The 17,184-nt window shown below is 45.1% G+C and overlaps 7 protein-coding genes across 10 annotated transcripts; 6 read left to right on the top strand and 1 right to left on the bottom strand.

The window, feature by feature from the left end:
* The first annotated feature begins 7 nt into the window (after nt 1-7).
* LOC118510388 lies at nt 8-2,387 on the top strand. 3 transcript variants are annotated; one of them, XM_036052141.1, is made up of 3 exons: nt 40-57; nt 138-339; nt 1,704-2,387. In XM_036052141.1, exons 2-3 carry the CDS (start codon nt 319-321, stop codon nt 2,232-2,234), a joined length of 552 nt encoding a protein of 183 aa, XP_035908034.1. In that variant the 5' UTR covers nt 40-57; nt 138-318; the 3' UTR covers nt 2,235-2,387. The 3 variants fall into 3 exon arrangements, with proteins under 3 accessions (XP_035908033.1, XP_035908035.1, XP_035908034.1); XM_036052140.1 differs by having other exon boundaries at nt 8-339; XM_036052142.1 differs by having other exon boundaries at nt 22-339; nt 1,722-2,387.
* A 760-nt stretch (nt 2,388-3,147) lies between these two features.
* On the top strand, nt 3,148-3,890 carry LOC118510397 (urease accessory protein UreE-like). Its single transcript, XM_036052154.1, has 3 exons — nt 3,148-3,306; nt 3,419-3,470; nt 3,544-3,890. The coding sequence occupies exons 1-3, from the start codon at nt 3,295-3,297 to the stop codon at nt 3,771-3,773; spliced, it is 294 nt and encodes a 97-aa protein (XP_035908047.1). The 5' UTR covers nt 3,148-3,294; the 3' UTR covers nt 3,774-3,890.
* Nucleotides 3,891-5,398: 1,508 nt separating this feature from the next.
* On the top strand, nt 5,399-6,418 carry LOC118510391 (glycine-rich cell wall structural protein-like). The gene is made up of 3 exons (XM_036052146.1): nt 5,399-5,558; nt 5,665-5,716; nt 5,961-6,418. Exons 1-3 carry the CDS (start codon nt 5,544-5,546, stop codon nt 6,362-6,364), a joined length of 471 nt encoding a protein of 156 aa, XP_035908039.1. The 5' UTR covers nt 5,399-5,543; the 3' UTR covers nt 6,365-6,418.
* Nucleotides 6,419-7,744: 1,326 nt separating this feature from the next.
* LOC118510396 (glycine-rich protein 3-like) lies at nt 7,745-8,912 on the top strand. The gene is made up of 3 exons (XM_036052153.1): nt 7,745-7,856; nt 7,928-7,979; nt 8,126-8,912. Exons 1-3 carry the CDS (start codon nt 7,842-7,844, stop codon nt 8,380-8,382), a joined length of 324 nt encoding a protein of 107 aa, XP_035908046.1. The 5' UTR covers nt 7,745-7,841; the 3' UTR covers nt 8,383-8,912.
* Nucleotides 8,913-9,116: 204 nt separating this feature from the next.
* Nucleotides 9,117-10,134, top strand: LOC118510398 (uncharacterized protein YBR016W). The gene is made up of 2 exons (XM_036052155.1): nt 9,117-9,257; nt 9,868-10,134. The coding sequence occupies exons 1-2, from the start codon at nt 9,243-9,245 to the stop codon at nt 10,072-10,074; spliced, it is 222 nt and encodes a 73-aa protein (XP_035908048.1). The 5' UTR covers nt 9,117-9,242; the 3' UTR covers nt 10,075-10,134.
* Nucleotides 10,135-11,219: 1,085 nt separating this feature from the next.
* LOC118510395 lies at nt 11,220-11,711 on the top strand. The gene is made up of 2 exons (XM_036052152.1): nt 11,220-11,365; nt 11,430-11,711. Exons 1-2 carry the CDS (start codon nt 11,276-11,278, stop codon nt 11,661-11,663), a joined length of 324 nt encoding a protein of 107 aa, XP_035908045.1. The 5' UTR covers nt 11,220-11,275; the 3' UTR covers nt 11,664-11,711.
* Nucleotides 11,712-13,732: 2,021 nt separating this feature from the next.
* LOC118510392 (bifunctional endo-1,4-beta-xylanase XylA-like) lies at nt 13,733-14,482 on the bottom strand. Of its 2 annotated transcripts, none has more exons than XM_036052147.1 (2): nt 14,086-14,482; nt 13,733-14,014 (listed from the first exon to the last, which is right to left on the bottom strand). In XM_036052147.1, exons 1-2 carry the CDS (start codon nt 14,366-14,368, stop codon nt 13,863-13,865), a joined length of 435 nt encoding a protein of 144 aa, XP_035908040.1. In that variant the 5' UTR covers nt 14,369-14,482; the 3' UTR covers nt 13,733-13,862. The 2 variants fall into 2 exon arrangements, with proteins under 2 accessions (XP_035908040.1, XP_035908041.1); XM_036052148.1 differs by having other exon boundaries at nt 14,116-14,481.
* Nucleotides 14,483-17,184: the final 2,702 nt, after the last annotated feature.

Raw genomic sequence — 17,184 nt, 5'->3', positions numbered from 1 at the left:
CAGCGAAGCGTCCAGACGCCCGGGGACTACAACCGTATGGAGATGATCTTCCGAGAGGTGCGAAAAACTATCATCAATATGCTGGGATGAGACGATCTTTGCATAAAATTTATCACCTTATCGATGGAAACGGTCAGTCGGCTTCCAGCTTTCAGTGCTACCGGAGCTAGCGAGTCTACCGGACAGTTTAGTGCTTCAAGTGACGGTGCTCTCCGAGTCCGAGTGTGACAGAAACCGTGGAGTAGCGAGTGGCTGTATCGATCTTAACGCATCTCAGTAGGCGGCGAATCCAGCTGTCGACACATCTTCTGTCGGACGATGAACGCAGCACCATTGAAAGTGAGTTAAATCCCCGTTATTATGGACGATCGTTTGCATTTTTGTGTTGTGGCGATCCAAATGTTCGCCCAGTTTAGCATAATTTTTATAGGCCCGAAGAAGAAGCATTTCATTTCCTGATTCTTTTGCCCGTAAGGTGTTTCGGATTTAGGATCTCGCCTGTGTCTCGAGCACGTGAAATACGATCAAAGTTTGAGAATTAAATTGGCGATTGGTAGGCAAATGAAGGTCGCTGCTATTGACACCATCGACAGAACTCGTTCCTGCAGACACCCTCATATGCTCATCCGTGGCGTAGAATGGACGGGTGAGCAGCGGTGTTAGGAATTTGGTCACCGGATCCGGTTAGCGGTCTGGCGATAATTGTTGTAAGGGTTTTACCGGCCCATTACTATTGCTTAACCGGGTGGGTCGATGCAAAAAGCTTTGCAGAGCGTGCTAATATTGTAAGCAATCTGCGTTAGAGGACATCAGCGACCTTCTGTCCCACATGTTTCGGGATGTGGACAGCAGGTGGTGGTGACATTATTTCATGTTTAAAATTCACCTTTTCCACGGGAAGTGAAAGTGCATCGCCGCTGATGTTATGAAACGCTTTCTTTTGGATTAGTTTTGCATCGACTTCCCCAGCGAGTCAAGGTATTTGAATAGAAATGCAATTTAGTTTCGAAAATAGAGCTGTCAAAAACGCGAAGATGCAGAGCGATTTGTGTAGTCTAATGCTTCGATCTTCTGTATCATTCAATCAAAGATGCGATCGAGTCTGATAAGCATAAGATTCCCAACAGTAGCAAGGAATTACCGATGAGCAACCTAATCTGTCATAGTAGGCTGTTTTGCCGATATAAATCTAGTAGGCTATTACCATGGCAAACACGTGCATGGCAGTTTGTTCAATCAAAAAGAATGATCAGTGATTGAGAAACATTAGTAAACAATTGCATAAGGAGTGATATTTCGTGTCCATCTTCAAGAAAAGAAAGCCATAAGGTTTTCTATAACTATTTTGGCAACTGACCGCGTGGTAGCGCATCGGTTACGCGCCGTTGAAATACACGACGGACACGAAGCTCACAAAACGTGTTGCCCAATATTTGCTAAAAGAGTTTCACTTGCTGTCGTTTGGCACATGTTTGCACATCATCTAGGACGCATCTCGCCACAATGTTCGCATGCAAAAAACTGATCATGCGTATCGGCATAATTGTATTAACACTCGGTTGATGCTCAATGGTGAATGTTAGTTAAGGAAAGTGAGCTGCGAACCGCAGGATTTCGGATGCGAAAAGAGGGGCACCAGGGCGGTTCTAACAAACCTAATGACCTACTGGGCAAACTATAAAGCAACAGTATAAAGTAATTAGCACTTTGCTCTGTTTCAGCTCTCTGTACTAGCGGTTATTCTGCTAGCGGGACAGGCTTTGGCTGCCCCGCAAGGTGATGCCTACGCAGAGTACCCAAACGGCGCCTTCAACGATCGTGTCCCCAACAATGAGAACAACCAACAGTTCAAAGAGTATGCCGATTTCTTAACACGCTTCGACGAATGGGTCACGGGCAAGAAGGTACCGATCCCGGCCGATCCCGTCACCGATGCTCTGCACCAGAATTTACCACCCGATGCACCAACGTTCGGGCAGGTCCGTGTCGCTCGGAATACCGTCCACAAGCGGGAGGATAAACCGGACGAGTCGCTCATTAGCAAGGATAAAGACTTTGGTGAACATATCGAGGATAAGGTGCCGGAAACGACAACCAGCTCCGATCCGAAGTACGGTGATTTCATCAAGGAACTGAAACGCTTCGACCCATACCTCATCGGACGCAATGTGACGATCCCACACAATGCGACCGCCGACCGGGTCTGGAACAGTAAGGAGGCCGGGCAGCATTAAGTGATTCGTTATCAGTATTTATCTTCCGTGTGCGCGTTTGTGTTTTTTGTGTACTTACATTAAGTAATGCTATTCTCGGGTTACTAACCACCAACAAGAAAGTTTTAAAAAATCTATTTAAATAATAAAGCGACGTTTGTAAAATTTGTGAAAGATGTGGCTTTGTTTGCCTTTTTTTGTTTTGGACGATTAAGATTAATTTATGTGACACGGACAAGATAGACACTGGAAACTCCTATCGCTGAGCCAGCTGGTTGATCACGGCTTCCGGGGAGTTCCATCGCGAGAAGACGCCATTCAACAAAGGAAGGTATGTGAGGCGCGAACTATGGGATAATTTCATTGCAGCAGGTTTTATTCCATATTTCCCACTTGTTTTTTCTTAATTTGTGGCTCATTTGATTAGTCACGCTTGTTGACGTACACGTCCTAGCAGCTTCTGAAATGATTAACCAAAAACCGTTACCCGAATGACCCTACCAAACCCACGAAACACTGCTGATAACGGGTGACCTCCAGCATCGTATGCTATGATTATTCATCCACCGGTACCGAGCACCAGTCCTTCTGTGCGGAACGAAATATTGCATATGCTAGCTAAAGTGTTGCACGATCATTCAACTTCTATGACGTCATTTGCAAGATCTTACGCGATCGCGGTTAGGACAACGAATTATTTGGAGAAAAATTTTCCTATAATTTTTACCTATTATACGTTTTTAAATTTTTTTTAATTTTATTCCATTACTCACACCAATGCTCCGACTGTCCCGTACACATTCGTCCCAACGTATTCCACCCAGATTCGCTGGGTGTTGTTGTTTTGGTTTGCCGGTGCATCGTTTCGGAAAACCAATCACACTACACAGATAATACCACCAGGCCACCAAGGGTACCAAACTACAACTAGTGCACGCCTGCAGGAATTGATAATTCTATATAAAGGTGACTTTAGACGATCTGGCCGCAAACGAATCAGTCGAGTGTAGTAACTTGCACAGTGAATAACCATTGCTTCTTGCTGCTAGTGCAAAACAAAGCCATACCAAAACGTTTCAACATGACCAAATGGGTAAGTTTATGTGGTTGCATGAGGTGGAGCATCATAAGAGATGGTGATCCTCAGTGAAAGTGACTTCCCCAGTTGCTATAGTTTGTTGCTTTTCCACGACTCATTCGTCTAGGGACCTTTGCTGTTGGCGTTGTTCGTCTGTATCGCGATCGCGTCCGTTCAAGGTGAGTTTTACTGGTCGTGAATTTTAAGGATATAGAACCCCTTCTAATGGTTTGCTGCATGGCCACAATATAGCTGATCATGGTGGTGAGCATACGGACGGCGATAAGCACGTTGATCACAAGCAACATGGACAATTGCATCGTTCGGGTTCGCACTCAAGCCACGAGCATGGAAAGGGTGGCTGCGGTCGTAATCATGGCGTTGGAGCAGAACACGGAGAGGGACATCACCACCACCACCAACACGACGACGACGACCATAAACACTCCCACGAAGGACCCCACGATGGGCACCATCATTAGCCGGGAAGGAAGCAAGTGGTCGGATGTTATTCTATCAGATGTAATTGATTTTAGGCAATGATGTCATTATTAATAAAAAGCTGCTAACATATGCAAAAGAAGGAGTCTATAAAATAATTGAACGGAATTTGTGGCAGAATTTATTGGAAAGAACCTCCCTAGATTGAAATAAGTCCGAGTTTCCAGAATCGTCCTGATAATGTACTGTTAACCGGGGCCGGTATTTCACACGATAGGATTGGCACCATATTTCATCCAGACCTTTCAAACATAGACAGGTCTTTTCAGCTTCTTCTTCTTCTTTCTTGGCCTAACGGCCTTTTAGGTCATGCCTACCATTTATGGCCTACCATTTATGGCCTACCATACTTATTGTTACCACATACATAGTTGGATAGTCAAATCCTCGCTATGGGCGGACGGTCCAGATGAGATTTGAGCCTCGGTCCTGCCGTGTGACGATCGGCACCGCTGTCGCATTTACCACCGGGCCACGTCTTTTCAGCTAAATAAGGAATTAAAGAGCTAGAAACTTTGGGCCTCTCCTTCCTAGAGGTCTCATCTACCTAGACGCCTGGGCGACCAGGAACCTTGCCTACCAAGACGTGGCATCAACCAACCACAGAAGGAATAGGACAGCCATCAGTAGCGAGTCGGACCGCTTAAGGCTTTGATGCCGGTAAACAATTCTTCTATAATGACTGTATAACAAGCGTTAATATGTTACATTTTTTGCTAGCCAAAACTTGTACAACACGAACCTGGTCAAAACGATTGGAAAGACCCATCTGATAAGGCTCCCTCCCCCATGACGTGTTCCATATACACGCATGATGGTACCGGTTGAAAATACAAAAAGCAATCAAAACTGTTCAGTGAGTTAGTAGTTTCCATAAATCCCTCAAATGTCCTCAGCAAGTGCCATGATTGCATGAGACACTGGGTGGCAAAAACGCCGCGTGTTTAGCGTATTTGTAAACAACTGTCGTCCCCCTGCCGTGCTGAGCCGCAGCCAGAGTGCACCCGGCCTGTACACAATCTAATCATCCTTAGCAGACAATCGATTGTCAGTTACTTGTACAAGAAGTTGTTGTTGTGTGTGTGTGTGTGTGTGCAAGAATGTTCGATAAGAATTTTTGCATCTATTTGACTCTGCCTTAGACCAGCTGCGCACATTCGAACATGGTTTGTGTGTGTGTCTTTCGTTCGTTTGACTGTTTGTTTGTTTGTTTGTTCTCTTGTTTGTTTATTTCCTTGCGACCGGTTTTTTCGACGGGCTGGCGGACGCAATCATTAAGGTACGTACACCCGGTTGGAGGAAGAACCCACCTTCCGGCCCTTCTCTCTCTCTCTCTCTCTCTCTCACCTGTCCTCGTCAGGCCCTTGCTGACGGTCGGTTGTCGGATTGTTGTTGATTGCGTGCAATCGTAAGCTTCGTGCCGGCCGGCCGATGCGATGCTGATGAACTGGTTGATCTTCTTCCTCGGCGACTGCGGCTCAGCTCAAGGCCCATAGAATCGAAGGAAGTGGCACACACACATACAGCAACTGACAACAGCGGCAGGGAAGGCCCACTGCCCAAAATGAAGTCATTGCAGGCAGCCCCCTTTCCGTCCAGAGCTCAGCCTCCGAGCGCTATAAAAGAACGCTGCATCTTCTCGGGAGTGATTAGTTGCAAACTGGACTGTGGAGTCTGTCTAACGTAGCCCTGTCGTAATCGTACTGGTTTCGTGCTCGTCGCTTTTTGTGCATCGTAAAAAAGAAAACATCATGGCCAAGTTTATGGTACGTCCGTGGCAGAGTTCTGTTCTTGAGGAGGCTGTGAAGATGCCCCGGAGGGAGAGTTTTTTTGTGTGCTAAAATGTGCTAATGTTTTTTTGTTTGTTTGCAGATGACTTCCCTGCTGGTGTTGGCCAGCGTCGTCTTGATGGTTAGCGCGCAAGGTAATTATAGTGCTGGCGAGTGCTGTGTCTACAGACTCTGTGCTGCAGAAGATAATTTTAGCTAATGATCGTGAGCGAGTAGTCGAGGACCGGTCTTGAGAAGTTTAAGTGCCAAACGAGGGAAAAGATTAGATTTGAGGGCCTCAGGCCTGGATCAACGGGATCGGTTTAGAATTCAGAACCCAGTTCAGTTCGAATGCTCGAGTTTATCGTGATCGTTTTCTCTCTCTCTCTATCCCCACAGGCTATGGTGGTGGCCATGGTGGTGGTAGCCACGGTGGTGGTGGACACCAGAGCGAGCACTTCGGAGGCGACCAGCACGGTGGTGGTGGTCACCAGAGCGGTGGCTTCCAGGGTGGTAAGCAAGGATTCGGCGGTGATCACCACGGAGGTGGCTTCCAGGGTGGTAAGCAAGGATTCGGCGGTGATCACCACGGAGGTGGCTTCCAGGGTGGTAAGCAAGGATTCGGCGGTGGACACGGAGCCCACGGACACGGTGGCAAGAACGTGCATGGAGGTGGTGGTGCTGGAGGACACGGCCAGGGCGGTGGATTCGGACCAGGTCAGAGCGGTGGATTCGGACACGGTCACAATCAAAACCATGGACACGGTGGTGGTCACGGTGGCTACAAAACGCAAGGCTATTAAGTAGAAGTATAGTAATTGTTTAAGAACAAAATAAATTGTGATTTGACTATGTAACTGTTAGGGGTTTTTTTTTTTTTTGCTCTCTATGTATCGAAATCAGCCGAAAGAAATAATTTGACGAGGTGTTACGCATCCTCTGGACGTTGAACGGAATATTCTATTACGCACTTGTATGATGCAATCATACAAAGGTCAAGTTCAATTCTTCTTGTTTCTCTTGGTTCATAAGACCAGATAGGACAAGCCAGCCGCTTATTATTTGTACGAAGAGATCGCTCCAGAAAGGAATGCTTTAACCAGTCCTCTCAAGCGGAAACCGGTTCCGAGATCACGAGAAGTCATCAGGCCCAACGTTTTATTACAGTTGTTACAATTAAAGCAATGTTATAACTTTAAGATCAACGATCAGCTATAGCAGCAACGAACACAACACGTCCTGTCGGATTTTTGGACGTTGTACCAGCCAATAAAAAAGCTCATCAACATGCTGTTAATGGTTTCGTTGACGTTGATCATAAAAAAGAAGCATAACACGAGTCCCACGAGCCATGTACGTCATAAAAGTTCTGCCCTCAAAACTCAGCGAAAGCATCGGTGTGCTGTCGTTACCGTTCGGTTGCCATTTCACCTATGACTTCGTCTTGCCCGCCGACTGATTGGATAAGGTTTTCTGGTTCTGGTCTGGTCTGGTCCAAAAAATTCTAGCCTTTTGTTGCTCAGGTCATTTGCTCAGTCTGTGCGATCGGAGTCGCGTTCAAAGATATAATTTTCCCGTTCGCCGTCTGCTGCTGATCATTCTGAGCGATCGTCACGTGGCAGATTTTCGCCTCACACATGAACGGCGATTGTTTGCGCCTAAATGCATGCAATGTGCTTTACATTGCGAAACAGGTTCAGAAATGGACTAATAATTTATGTATTATTTAAATAACGTATAAATGGTTTTTTTTCTAAAATATTATCTACCCCATTAGAATGATGATTTGACCTCAAGAAATAAGACCACAGCTAGAAAACTAACGTGGTTGTACATAGAGCACGTGATACAAAAAAGGACGTTGGGACAGTTGGGTTGATCGTTAAGGCAAATCCATCGACCTAGAAGTTTCCCGTGTCTTGGGTGCTCTTCCCGCGTCACTTTCACTCCACTGGCCCATAGCGGGCAGCATCATGTTAGCAATTTTGTGTAATCGCACGGTTGTGCCACTGATAATGTACTGGTTGATCTTCTTCTGCTGTGGCGCTTAATGATTCGATTTCTCGGAATCGATAGCACAATTGACACAGCAATAGATAGGACAGCGAAAGCGCACTGCCGAAACAGAGGTCATTGCAGATTTGTCCGTTCCGTTTGCTGAGCACTATAAAAGAACCCTAAAGCTTGCCTGGGAGCAGTTAGTAGCAAACCGGAGGCTGTATAACATTTCTGGTGGAATAATTTCATTTGAACCATTTTTGAGCGATCGTGTGAGCAAACATGGCTAAATTTTTGGTAAGTCAGTGGTACAATTGTACAGTTGAGGGTTTCCTGTAAATGAGGTATATTTTTTATTGTACTTCCAGATGACTTCCCTGTTGGTGTTGGCCAGCCTTTTCATGATGGTTAGCGGGCAAGGTAATTATAGTGCTGCCGAGTGTTGTGTACATTTCGATGCTTAAATTGTGATCGATTCGCATCGAAGCCCTTCGACGAGATCCTTACTAGTGGCCGTTCACTCCCACCACCGGGATTAACAATTGTCTCCCTTTTCGTATTTAAAGGTTATAGTCGTGGCTTTGGAGGCAATGGATACTACACTCACTACTACCCAGGAGGTTCCCAGGTTACCTACCGAGAAACTGTTTATCAGGGCGGTCGCTACCAAGGTGGATACGGCGGAGGATACGGTGGATACGGCGCACAGAACGTGTATAGAGCAGGAAGTTATGGCCATGGGTTCGGACACGATAACGTTCAAAGTCAAGGCAATGGATATGGTTATAGCTACGGGTACGACACTACGGATGATGAATATTAGATTCGCTTTGTTCTTCTTCCTTGGTGCTACAACCTCAAGAAATCTCGGCCTGCCATTTTTGGCTCTTCGTGACTCGATTTTACCCCTTTAGCTGGATAAAGGATCCAGGGTTCAAATCCAATTCATATCCCATTCAGAGTCCTGCGTACAGGGAGGCCATTCAGATCCTGCCGTTTGAAGACTAGAGAGTCTCTCTCACACAAAACATGCTACCAGCCTCACAAGCCCTGTACGTCATAATAGCTTCTGTTCCATGGTCGTCACAGTTGGGTTCACATTGTGGCTAAATATAACAAAACGATGTAAATCAAAAACTTACACCGGCAAGGCTTTGATACGCTAGAGATAAGAAGAAGAAAAAAAGGTGCGTGAGCACGATCATCTACAACAAAAAAACTCCAGCTAAACCTGTTTCATTTCATCGTTTTCCTTGAAGCGGGACCATTAGTTAGAATGCTTCTGCCCTGCCAGTGCGACACCCCTTGTTTAGTTATCACGAAAAATAAAACATCGTTCTAATGCGATACATACTAACAACCTTCCCCCCTCTGCGATATGTTGAGAAACCGGTAGAGAGACGCCAAGGTGGTGCGAAAAACTAAGATTCGCCTTTTTCTTCCTAGTATTCTTTCGATCAATCCTGTTCGACACGTGACTCTCTATCTATCGCGTGGAATGTATGAGTTGGGAGGGGAGGGTTTCCCCAAATCTGGCCCATTAGAGCGTCGGTTAGCTGTGTGGGATATAAAGATGGGACAAACGGGGCGCTCTACTTTCAGTAGTATTTCCATTCACAGCCACATCGGTTTGCTGTCCGTGGAAAGTAAAAGTAAAACTCATCGCCTAGACACACTATCGAAATGAAGCTTATCTGGGTAAGAGAGTGCAATAGTATGTTGGTGTAGTGTATGTGTGTGTGTTGGTGATAGGTTAGGAAGTTCAAAACCTTGGAATGAATGAAAGTCCTCGGAGAAAATGTAGTTCAATTTGGTGAAGTGAAGATGATATGAGACCCTGCCGGTCTCCACACTACAGCGATCAAGTCTAGTGGATTACTTGAAGAAGGCGGACCAAAGCAGTGCGATCTGCTTTCTAACCGTCGGGCTTCTCATATGTACTGTAGCGCTCCTCAGATAGTTCGTGACCCAAGGTGTGAAGTCTGATGAGCAGTGTGGTGAAGCTTATCGGCTCCCACAATTGTACAACTCCGCTAATTCCTTGGTGACTTTAGCGCAGTTCGGCCGGGGGCTTTGTATGGCAAGTCCACCGCAGGCATTCCAAAGGACTAAATATGTCTCTGCTGCGATTACGAAATCGAAATTGAAGGTGCCGTTAGTTCAAAAGAGGATTAGAGTAGAATTCTGTTGGAAAATGATAAAAAAATGAAAAAAAATGTTGAGAGTCACGAACTACAAGTTCGCGGGTTACTACATCTTCAATCTTAAATCCTAATAAATATTTTCCCCTTTTTTCCCCCATTTACAGCTGGTAGTACTGCTGTGCCTTGCCGTCAGCGCAACGTTTGCATACGAAGGATACGATGACTATGGCCAAGGAGGCTATGATCAGGGAGGCTACGACCAGGGAGGCTATGACCAGGGAGGCTACGAACAAGGAGGATACGACCAAGGAGGATACGACCAAGGAGGTCAAGATTACGGAGGTCATGGTTACGGAAGTTACTACGGATAATCGAATAATGTATTAAGGTTACAAATACAAATAGGTGTAAAGTAAAAAAAATAAGATGGATGCGTTTTGTTTATTGTGTTTGTTTGCTTTTAAATTTAAGACGAATGAATAGACCATTAGGTAAGACCGTTCTTCAGAGATAGACAAACAAGATAGAGTAGACAAAGCAGAGATACAGTTATTCTCTCGTTACCACAATTGACAATCAATTAAGGATACAAACGATCGACAAGATCCATAACGGCAGAGCGTAACGAAGATTTTGATTTCCTTTTTAGCGTACTTTAATTTTCAGTCACATCGGTTTTATGAGCTTTGCGGGAGAATTGTAACCGAGAACTGGTGGAAAGCGAAAGAAGAACGAATTCCGTCACAATGAAGCTTATTTTGGTACGTTGAAGATCGACCCTTCCTTCCGAGAATTTCCTTCCCAGTGCTCCTCTAAAGCAGGTGATCTCTCTATTGCAGCTAGTAACACTGTTCGTTACGCTGGGGGGATAGGCCGATGCAACTCCCTTCTTGAAGATGTGAGTTCTAGACGCACCCTGCAATGAATGGAGAATCCTGATGGCCTCTCTTTGCCTAAATTGCACGATCTTCTCTGTGGTTCTTCTATTTAACATAAGCCTGTAGTTTCGGTAGATAAGAACGTAGAATAAAATTTATAAAAACTCGTCAGGGAGGTGTGTGTGTATACGAATGTTTCAGTAAAAATTCGGAATCCGCACGTTCGGAACCGGTTAAACCGCTTTTGTACGCCGAATCCTGCAGGATGGTTGGTAGTGGTCGACAACCTGTCAACGGTTCGCATTTTTTAAATGGATTCACGCATCTTCTCGCATTCTTCCTACAACCGGCCCAGTCTTGACAAATGTGTATACTCCCTTCCAAGCCTTACCCTTTACTTGGACTTTGTATCGCGAAGCTAGAGGCTTGGACCAGCCCCCTTTCCTTTTTCGGATTTTTTAAATTATAATACGGAACTCACACACGTGTTTGGTTTACACAAAATTAGAATTTTTCTAAGACACCTCTTCAGCACACTAGAAAACGAGAATTCGGAAACAAGAATGCTGATAATGGTTTGGGATTTCCCCACCTTTTGTGCGGTATGCCAACGGCGATATAAAATGAAGACGGTTCGGTGCCAAAAAGGTCAGTATTAATTCATTTTCCTACCCATCGGTTCCGAAGCTGGTTGATGCTTCTCGGACGAGCGACCGAAGAAATTTTTGTTGTAGAGAAACCGCAAGGCTTAAAGAAAAACCCTAACGAAATGAAAATCATTACGGTAAGTGTGCATTAGGGACCTTAAAATTCAAATATCGTTCTTATTGTGCCGTTGGTTATTTCAGCTGCTTGCACTGTGTGTTGTGCTGTTGTGCGCTGCCGTTAGTGCAGCACCCTATCGCACCGCAAGCTACCAGACACGCTCATCCCACTCCTTTGCTCATGCATCATCGTTCTCTTCCGCGAGCAGTGTGTCCCGCGTAGTGCAGCAGAAATCACCGGTGCAGATCGTCAAGAGCCGTAACGTGGGACACCATCAAACGCAGAGCCACGGTTATGCAGGCTTCAGTCGCGGTTAACTGTCACGGTTTGTGTAAATACATGAATAGAATGTGTTGTACAGTGTACGGTGTTGTGTGTTTTGTTTTGTCAAGACATCCGAAGCTTTTTTCTTGATCCCAACAGTTACTACTGCTTTGGACCAGAAGCCGGAACGATCAGGAACGGATTCTTCCCAACTTCGAAACAAAGCTCAAGCTTTTTATGCAAATCAGAATAAATAATGAAGCGCCAGCAACGTTACTGGAGGTTAAAATGTACATCTGACAAGGAAACTAAGTCAGGGGGAACCGGTTTTTTTTTTGGTAAACCATCGGTATATCATTCATTGAGTGAGAGCATATCGATCAGGCCCTTAGGATTTTGAAGCATGAGTTTTATCTCTTTCCTTTACAAACAAATTACTACGAAAACGTCCAGCTAGGTCAAGTAACGTTTGACAACCCTGATGGCGGAAACGAGAGCTAGAATGTCCATTCGCCCATTCCTTACCGTAACCCGATGCCACAAACCGGATTCATCAATCGCATGTTGTACATCGGAGTTTTAGCGAATTTCCATATGTTTTCTACAAGTTTCTCTTTTTCGACGGTTTGCAGGCACGTGCCGGCTGCGACAGTTAGAGCCCGGGCTGGGTGAGGTCCGAACACCAGGCAAGGATATAAAAAGCGGCAGGTTTCTGCGCCAACGGTTTCAGAATAGTTTCGTTGCTCTTCGCTGGGGGGTGGTTGGAGCTTCTTTTTGCAACCATTGGCTCGTAATATGAGGAGCGTTGCTGTGGTAAGAAATATGCGAGAAGTAAGAAAAAGATGGGAGGTGTGTTCAAAACAGTGATTGATGGCCGATTCACCTGTTGAACATTTGAGAAGACACACCTCACATATTTATTCCTAAAATTTATTCTTAAATTTGAATATTTTTATTATTCTTTCCCGTGATCAGATTACCGCCGTACTGCTAGTGCTAGCGCTGGACGTTGGTGCAGTTCTCGAAGGACAGGACCCGAATGCTTACCGCATCAGCACCGCATCATCAGCGTCTGCCTCCGTGTCATACGAAAGCTCGCCCACCCTAGGACAGGTACAGACGCAGGCGTTCAGTCGAGCTACCACACAGGTTCAGCAGTTGGAAAAAGTTCGTTATATAGTGCGTACGCCTGTTTACAAAAGGGTGGTCACGTATCGTTACATTATTCGTGGATGAGGAGAAAGGGATGTTAAATCAGGAAGAATTAATAGGATCATGAGCAGCATTGTATCACAGATGGCCGATTGTGTCATTGGTAGCGGCATCCGTTACTAATACGAAAGGACTGGTATCGAATCTGAGACCGTTTCTCCCCGTACGCAAGACTGACGACAATCCAGTTATGGGTAAAATTGTGTCAATTAAGCCAGAAACGGTAGGGGCCAAAACGTAAGAAAGAATAAAGTGTAGGTTAAATTGTGTAAGAACTCATTCAAACCAAAGAATTTATCAATGGAATTATTATAACAATTGATAAAAATTTGTTAAAAAGAAAACGATTGGATCTCAACGATCGACAAAGAATCTCCATCGGGCAAGTTGTAGACGTATCTTAAGAAAGTAAGAAAGTTATTTATTACACAATGATGTACAAATGCTTTCAATTCAAACAATTAATCTGGGAAAATTGTACAAGTTACGCATTCTATTGTCTTCTCTAGGTCTAGGCGCCACGACCCCACAAGATCCTGGTGTTCCATTCGATTGGATGCGCACAAAAACATCTTTCGTTAAGCAGGCTCTTCCCATTGCAGCAGTGAATTGCATAGCCTCAGGCGTAAATCCAATCTCGATTTTCATCGAAATCGATGTTTACTCCCAAATGTAGGCAATCGGCTTGCTTCTTCGTACAATCATGCGTTGTACCGATTTTAAACTTAAAATTACAATAACTTTTTATTCATTTGAGGTATCGGTATGTAATTTTCGGTGTTGTGTCCTAAAACTCTCCCAGCGCCTTTTTACATACTTTGAATAGCCATTGCACATGGAGTTCGCGTTCTAAGAGTTTCGGATGACGACCATTTCTTTTAAGCTTCTTCATTAAACAACAACTCATGCCTTATGGTGCTCTTAGAAAACTTTATTTTACAAAGTGATTATAAGAAAGTAAACGTCTGCTCATACATGCAACTAGCCCAACTGGTGTCAAATCTCTAGCGAATCGGGTTGTCCACATCCACCGGCTCCATTTACCATGCGTTCCAGCGGTTGGCAGCGGCACCACCAGCAGCCGGCCATCCAGCAGCGGCTCCACGTCCGGCCCAGCTGTTCCAGCCAGCACCGGCCCCGTAGCGGTTCCACGGGTCAGTACCGGCAGCCCAACGGTTGGCAGGATCGTAGCCTGGAAGAAAAATGTTGGTACACACAGAAAAAGAGACGCCCGTTTATCATCCACCGTATGCGTATAGGAACCTGATCGAGCAGCGGTGTTCATGTCATTACGGTTGTTGTATCCACGGTTCCAGGCAGTCGGGTGGTTCCACGTGTTACCATGGTTCCACGAGTTCGGATGGTTCCAGGCGGCAGGGTCCCGGCCCCAGGTGTTCTGCGCGTTCCAGGCGTTCGGGTTGTTCCAGGCCGACTCCGCCTGGTCCAGCCCATCGGAACGGCCCTGCTGGCCCGGTTTGTTATCGGCCGGAGCAGCACAGACGGCAGCGGCCACCAAAACAGCACTGATCAGCACAAATTTGAACATGGTGTTGATTGTTGGATTTGCGTTTGCGAATGGAATCTGAAGCTGTAAAGCTAACACCGCACTTGGCACTTGTTACTTGTGAACTGTTTGTTCAACACTGAATGAAAATTACGCTAATTGGTAAGCTTTATATAGTAAGGGTAGGTGGTTTAGTGCCGCTGTACTACTACCACCCAGTGCCTGATCAAAAGATCGGCCACAGTAGGTAGGGATGCACTTCGCACACCGGCTCATCCAAAGTGACGTTTCCTTAGCCTATTGGATGAGTGAAATATTCAATGCCACAGAGAGGGAGGAGAACTTTATTCTAATACTTAGTGCGGCCAACCGAGTCCCCGTGACTCGCGATAAAACGAGCCTCCGGGAAAGGTTAAAGTGAACCTGATCGTCGAATCGAACGAAAATGCTCCCCACCCCCGATCTTCCACGATCTTCAGTCGCACGGAGTGTCCGAAAGACCAACGCCATGGCCGACAGTGAGCAGCTAGCTCGGCCCGTTCCCAACGGCCATAACGCTCAATGTTAACTGTGGCGATAATTTAAACTAATGCTTGGCTTTATTTACATTACTGCCAAAGGTACAGTCGTTCGCAGCCCGGGATGACTTTTCGCACGCGTGGACCATGGAGTGTCTAGGATCGTGGTCCATTCATCATCATCGGCTGCCCCGCACGGCAGTCGGCGGTAATGTTGTGCTTTATTCGATTAATAGTTCACCAAATAATTAGCCGCACATTATCAGCGTTGGTGTGCTTTTAACGAGCGGTTCGCGCCGACGATAGCAATATCGATTATGCTGCCCTGAGTCGGTATGCAGTTGCTTCCGGGGAGTAGGGTAGATTCTGGCAGAGATGCTGGACCACTGGGTACAATGTATACGGGAGGAAATGATTGATGATGACACCATGGCCTTAGAGGCACATCCCTTCGTTTGGGATGCTGTGAGTCTGGCTTAGTCGCATTCAAACTGTTCCAATGTTCTAGTAAGGGCCGAGTGGAGCACTATTGCATTAAAGTTTTTGGATTGTTTTATAAGAGTTTTCATAGTATCCGTACAACGAGTTAATTCTTTGTAACATTTTCATTAAAATGTTAACGATCGCGTAATTTTTCCTCACAAAATTAAAATGTCAAACCAATCTAGCTGACGGTTGCCATAGTAATGTCGCCCACCACATCTCGCGTACGATCACACGTACGCTGGAAGAAGCGAGTGGTGTACATATGCGTATTTTTGTGCAAACGCCCTTCTCACCGTGCCAGCTGCAATACGATCCTGATCGGTGATCTTTAATTAGCACATGCACTTTTCTAATGCTCTGGTGCTGGTTTATTCGTGGATTCGAGTTTAAAAAAAAAGTGTTCGCTGACACATGCACACATGCACGGTCGTCCAGACAACAGATGCACCGGCAGACAAATTGTAATCGTTTGATTAGCATAAATGATGCACACCGCCAATGGGTCAATAAAAAATAATATCAAACAAAATATGAGCCATCTTTGGCATTTTCGCTAATCGCTGTTGTGATTGCGACGAGGGTGGTAATTAATGGGAAGCCGGCTGGTAACGGCGATTAGACAACCCGGGTGCAATCTTAAGGAACGGACCGTGCCCTTCGCGGATGTTTTAATGCAGGGGCACCATCGCTGGTGTGTATCCAAGGGATTAAAGAGTATTGATGCTTGGTGGGGGTGTTCGGTTGCTTCACACTAGGTGGTAAGTTAGATTTGTTAGATTCGAGCTAGGCGAGTAACAAAATTGAGCTTTGTAAGGATGTGAAGGATTTAAATAAATTGACATTTTTACTCGAAAAGATAACGAATGGGACGTGTTGAAAGAGCATTAGTGCGGTAAAATTGTCAGGTTACTTAAGTGTGTAAAGTCAATCTTTTAAAATAGATTTGAGCGGTGGCTGAATAGATACCTGAATTCTTAAAATAATGAAGCTCGATTCAGGAAATGGGAGTTGAAAGGAATGTTCCAGATGGGAGGAATTATTCAACTTCGGGTAGTTTTGATTTCTGTGTATAGATAAGCGAGTGAAGCATGCATAGACTTAAATGGTAAAAAACAGAGTTTTTGATGCTTTGCTCGAGAATCCTGACGAGTCAACGACTTTCGAGGCAGGCAAGAAGAAGACGCTTTACAAACGTCGAAATTTCTTAGAGAATAGGGTATCTTCAGAAGCTTATATTTTTTGAGCGACGAGACTGTAAGGAGAGTAAAGCCGCTTGGACCACCAGGCCCCTCTCGTCCCACGCCCACGCCGCTTACCGTTGAATCCAACGTCCTCCGAGTAGTATTGTAGTTCGATTTTTCATTTTGTCGAATCAAATGTTGACTTGGTATGATTTTTAATTTTATGTTTTTGCATAAAACTCACAATTCAATAATTATTTCTATCGATTTTAACTTTAAAAACAATTCCAACGATCGCTGGTTTGAGCCAGAACAATCACAGTTCAGTGGCTTATACCAGCCGTTGATCATTTGAACGATTTGGAATGCTAAATTTAAGCAGTATTAACCGGGTTTGCAAGAACTATTTCTCTTTCGTTTTTTATTGGTGAAAACAACTGTTGCAAGTCTCATTTACAACACTTTTTATGTTAAAAATTGCGAATTTAATTCATCAACAATGTAACGACAAAGAACAGACATACTGCCACACGCGTTAACTCCACTGCTATAAACGCATGCGTGTGACTGTCAACAGCGTTCCATCGATTCAGGAGTGAGCAACTCTGACCAGTTAAATATTTCTGAAGCTAATAAACCATTTCACTTATTTAGTAAATTCATCGGTAATTTG

The sequence above is a fragment of the Anopheles stephensi genome, chromosome 3 (assembly GCF_013141755.1).
Source record: "Anopheles stephensi strain Indian chromosome 3, UCI_ANSTEP_V1.0, whole genome shotgun sequence".
NCBI lineage: Eukaryota > Metazoa > Arthropoda > Insecta > Diptera > Culicidae > Anopheles > Anopheles stephensi.
Note: the sequence above shows the minus strand (reverse complement) of the source record. Positions and strands in the feature narration are given on the sequence as shown.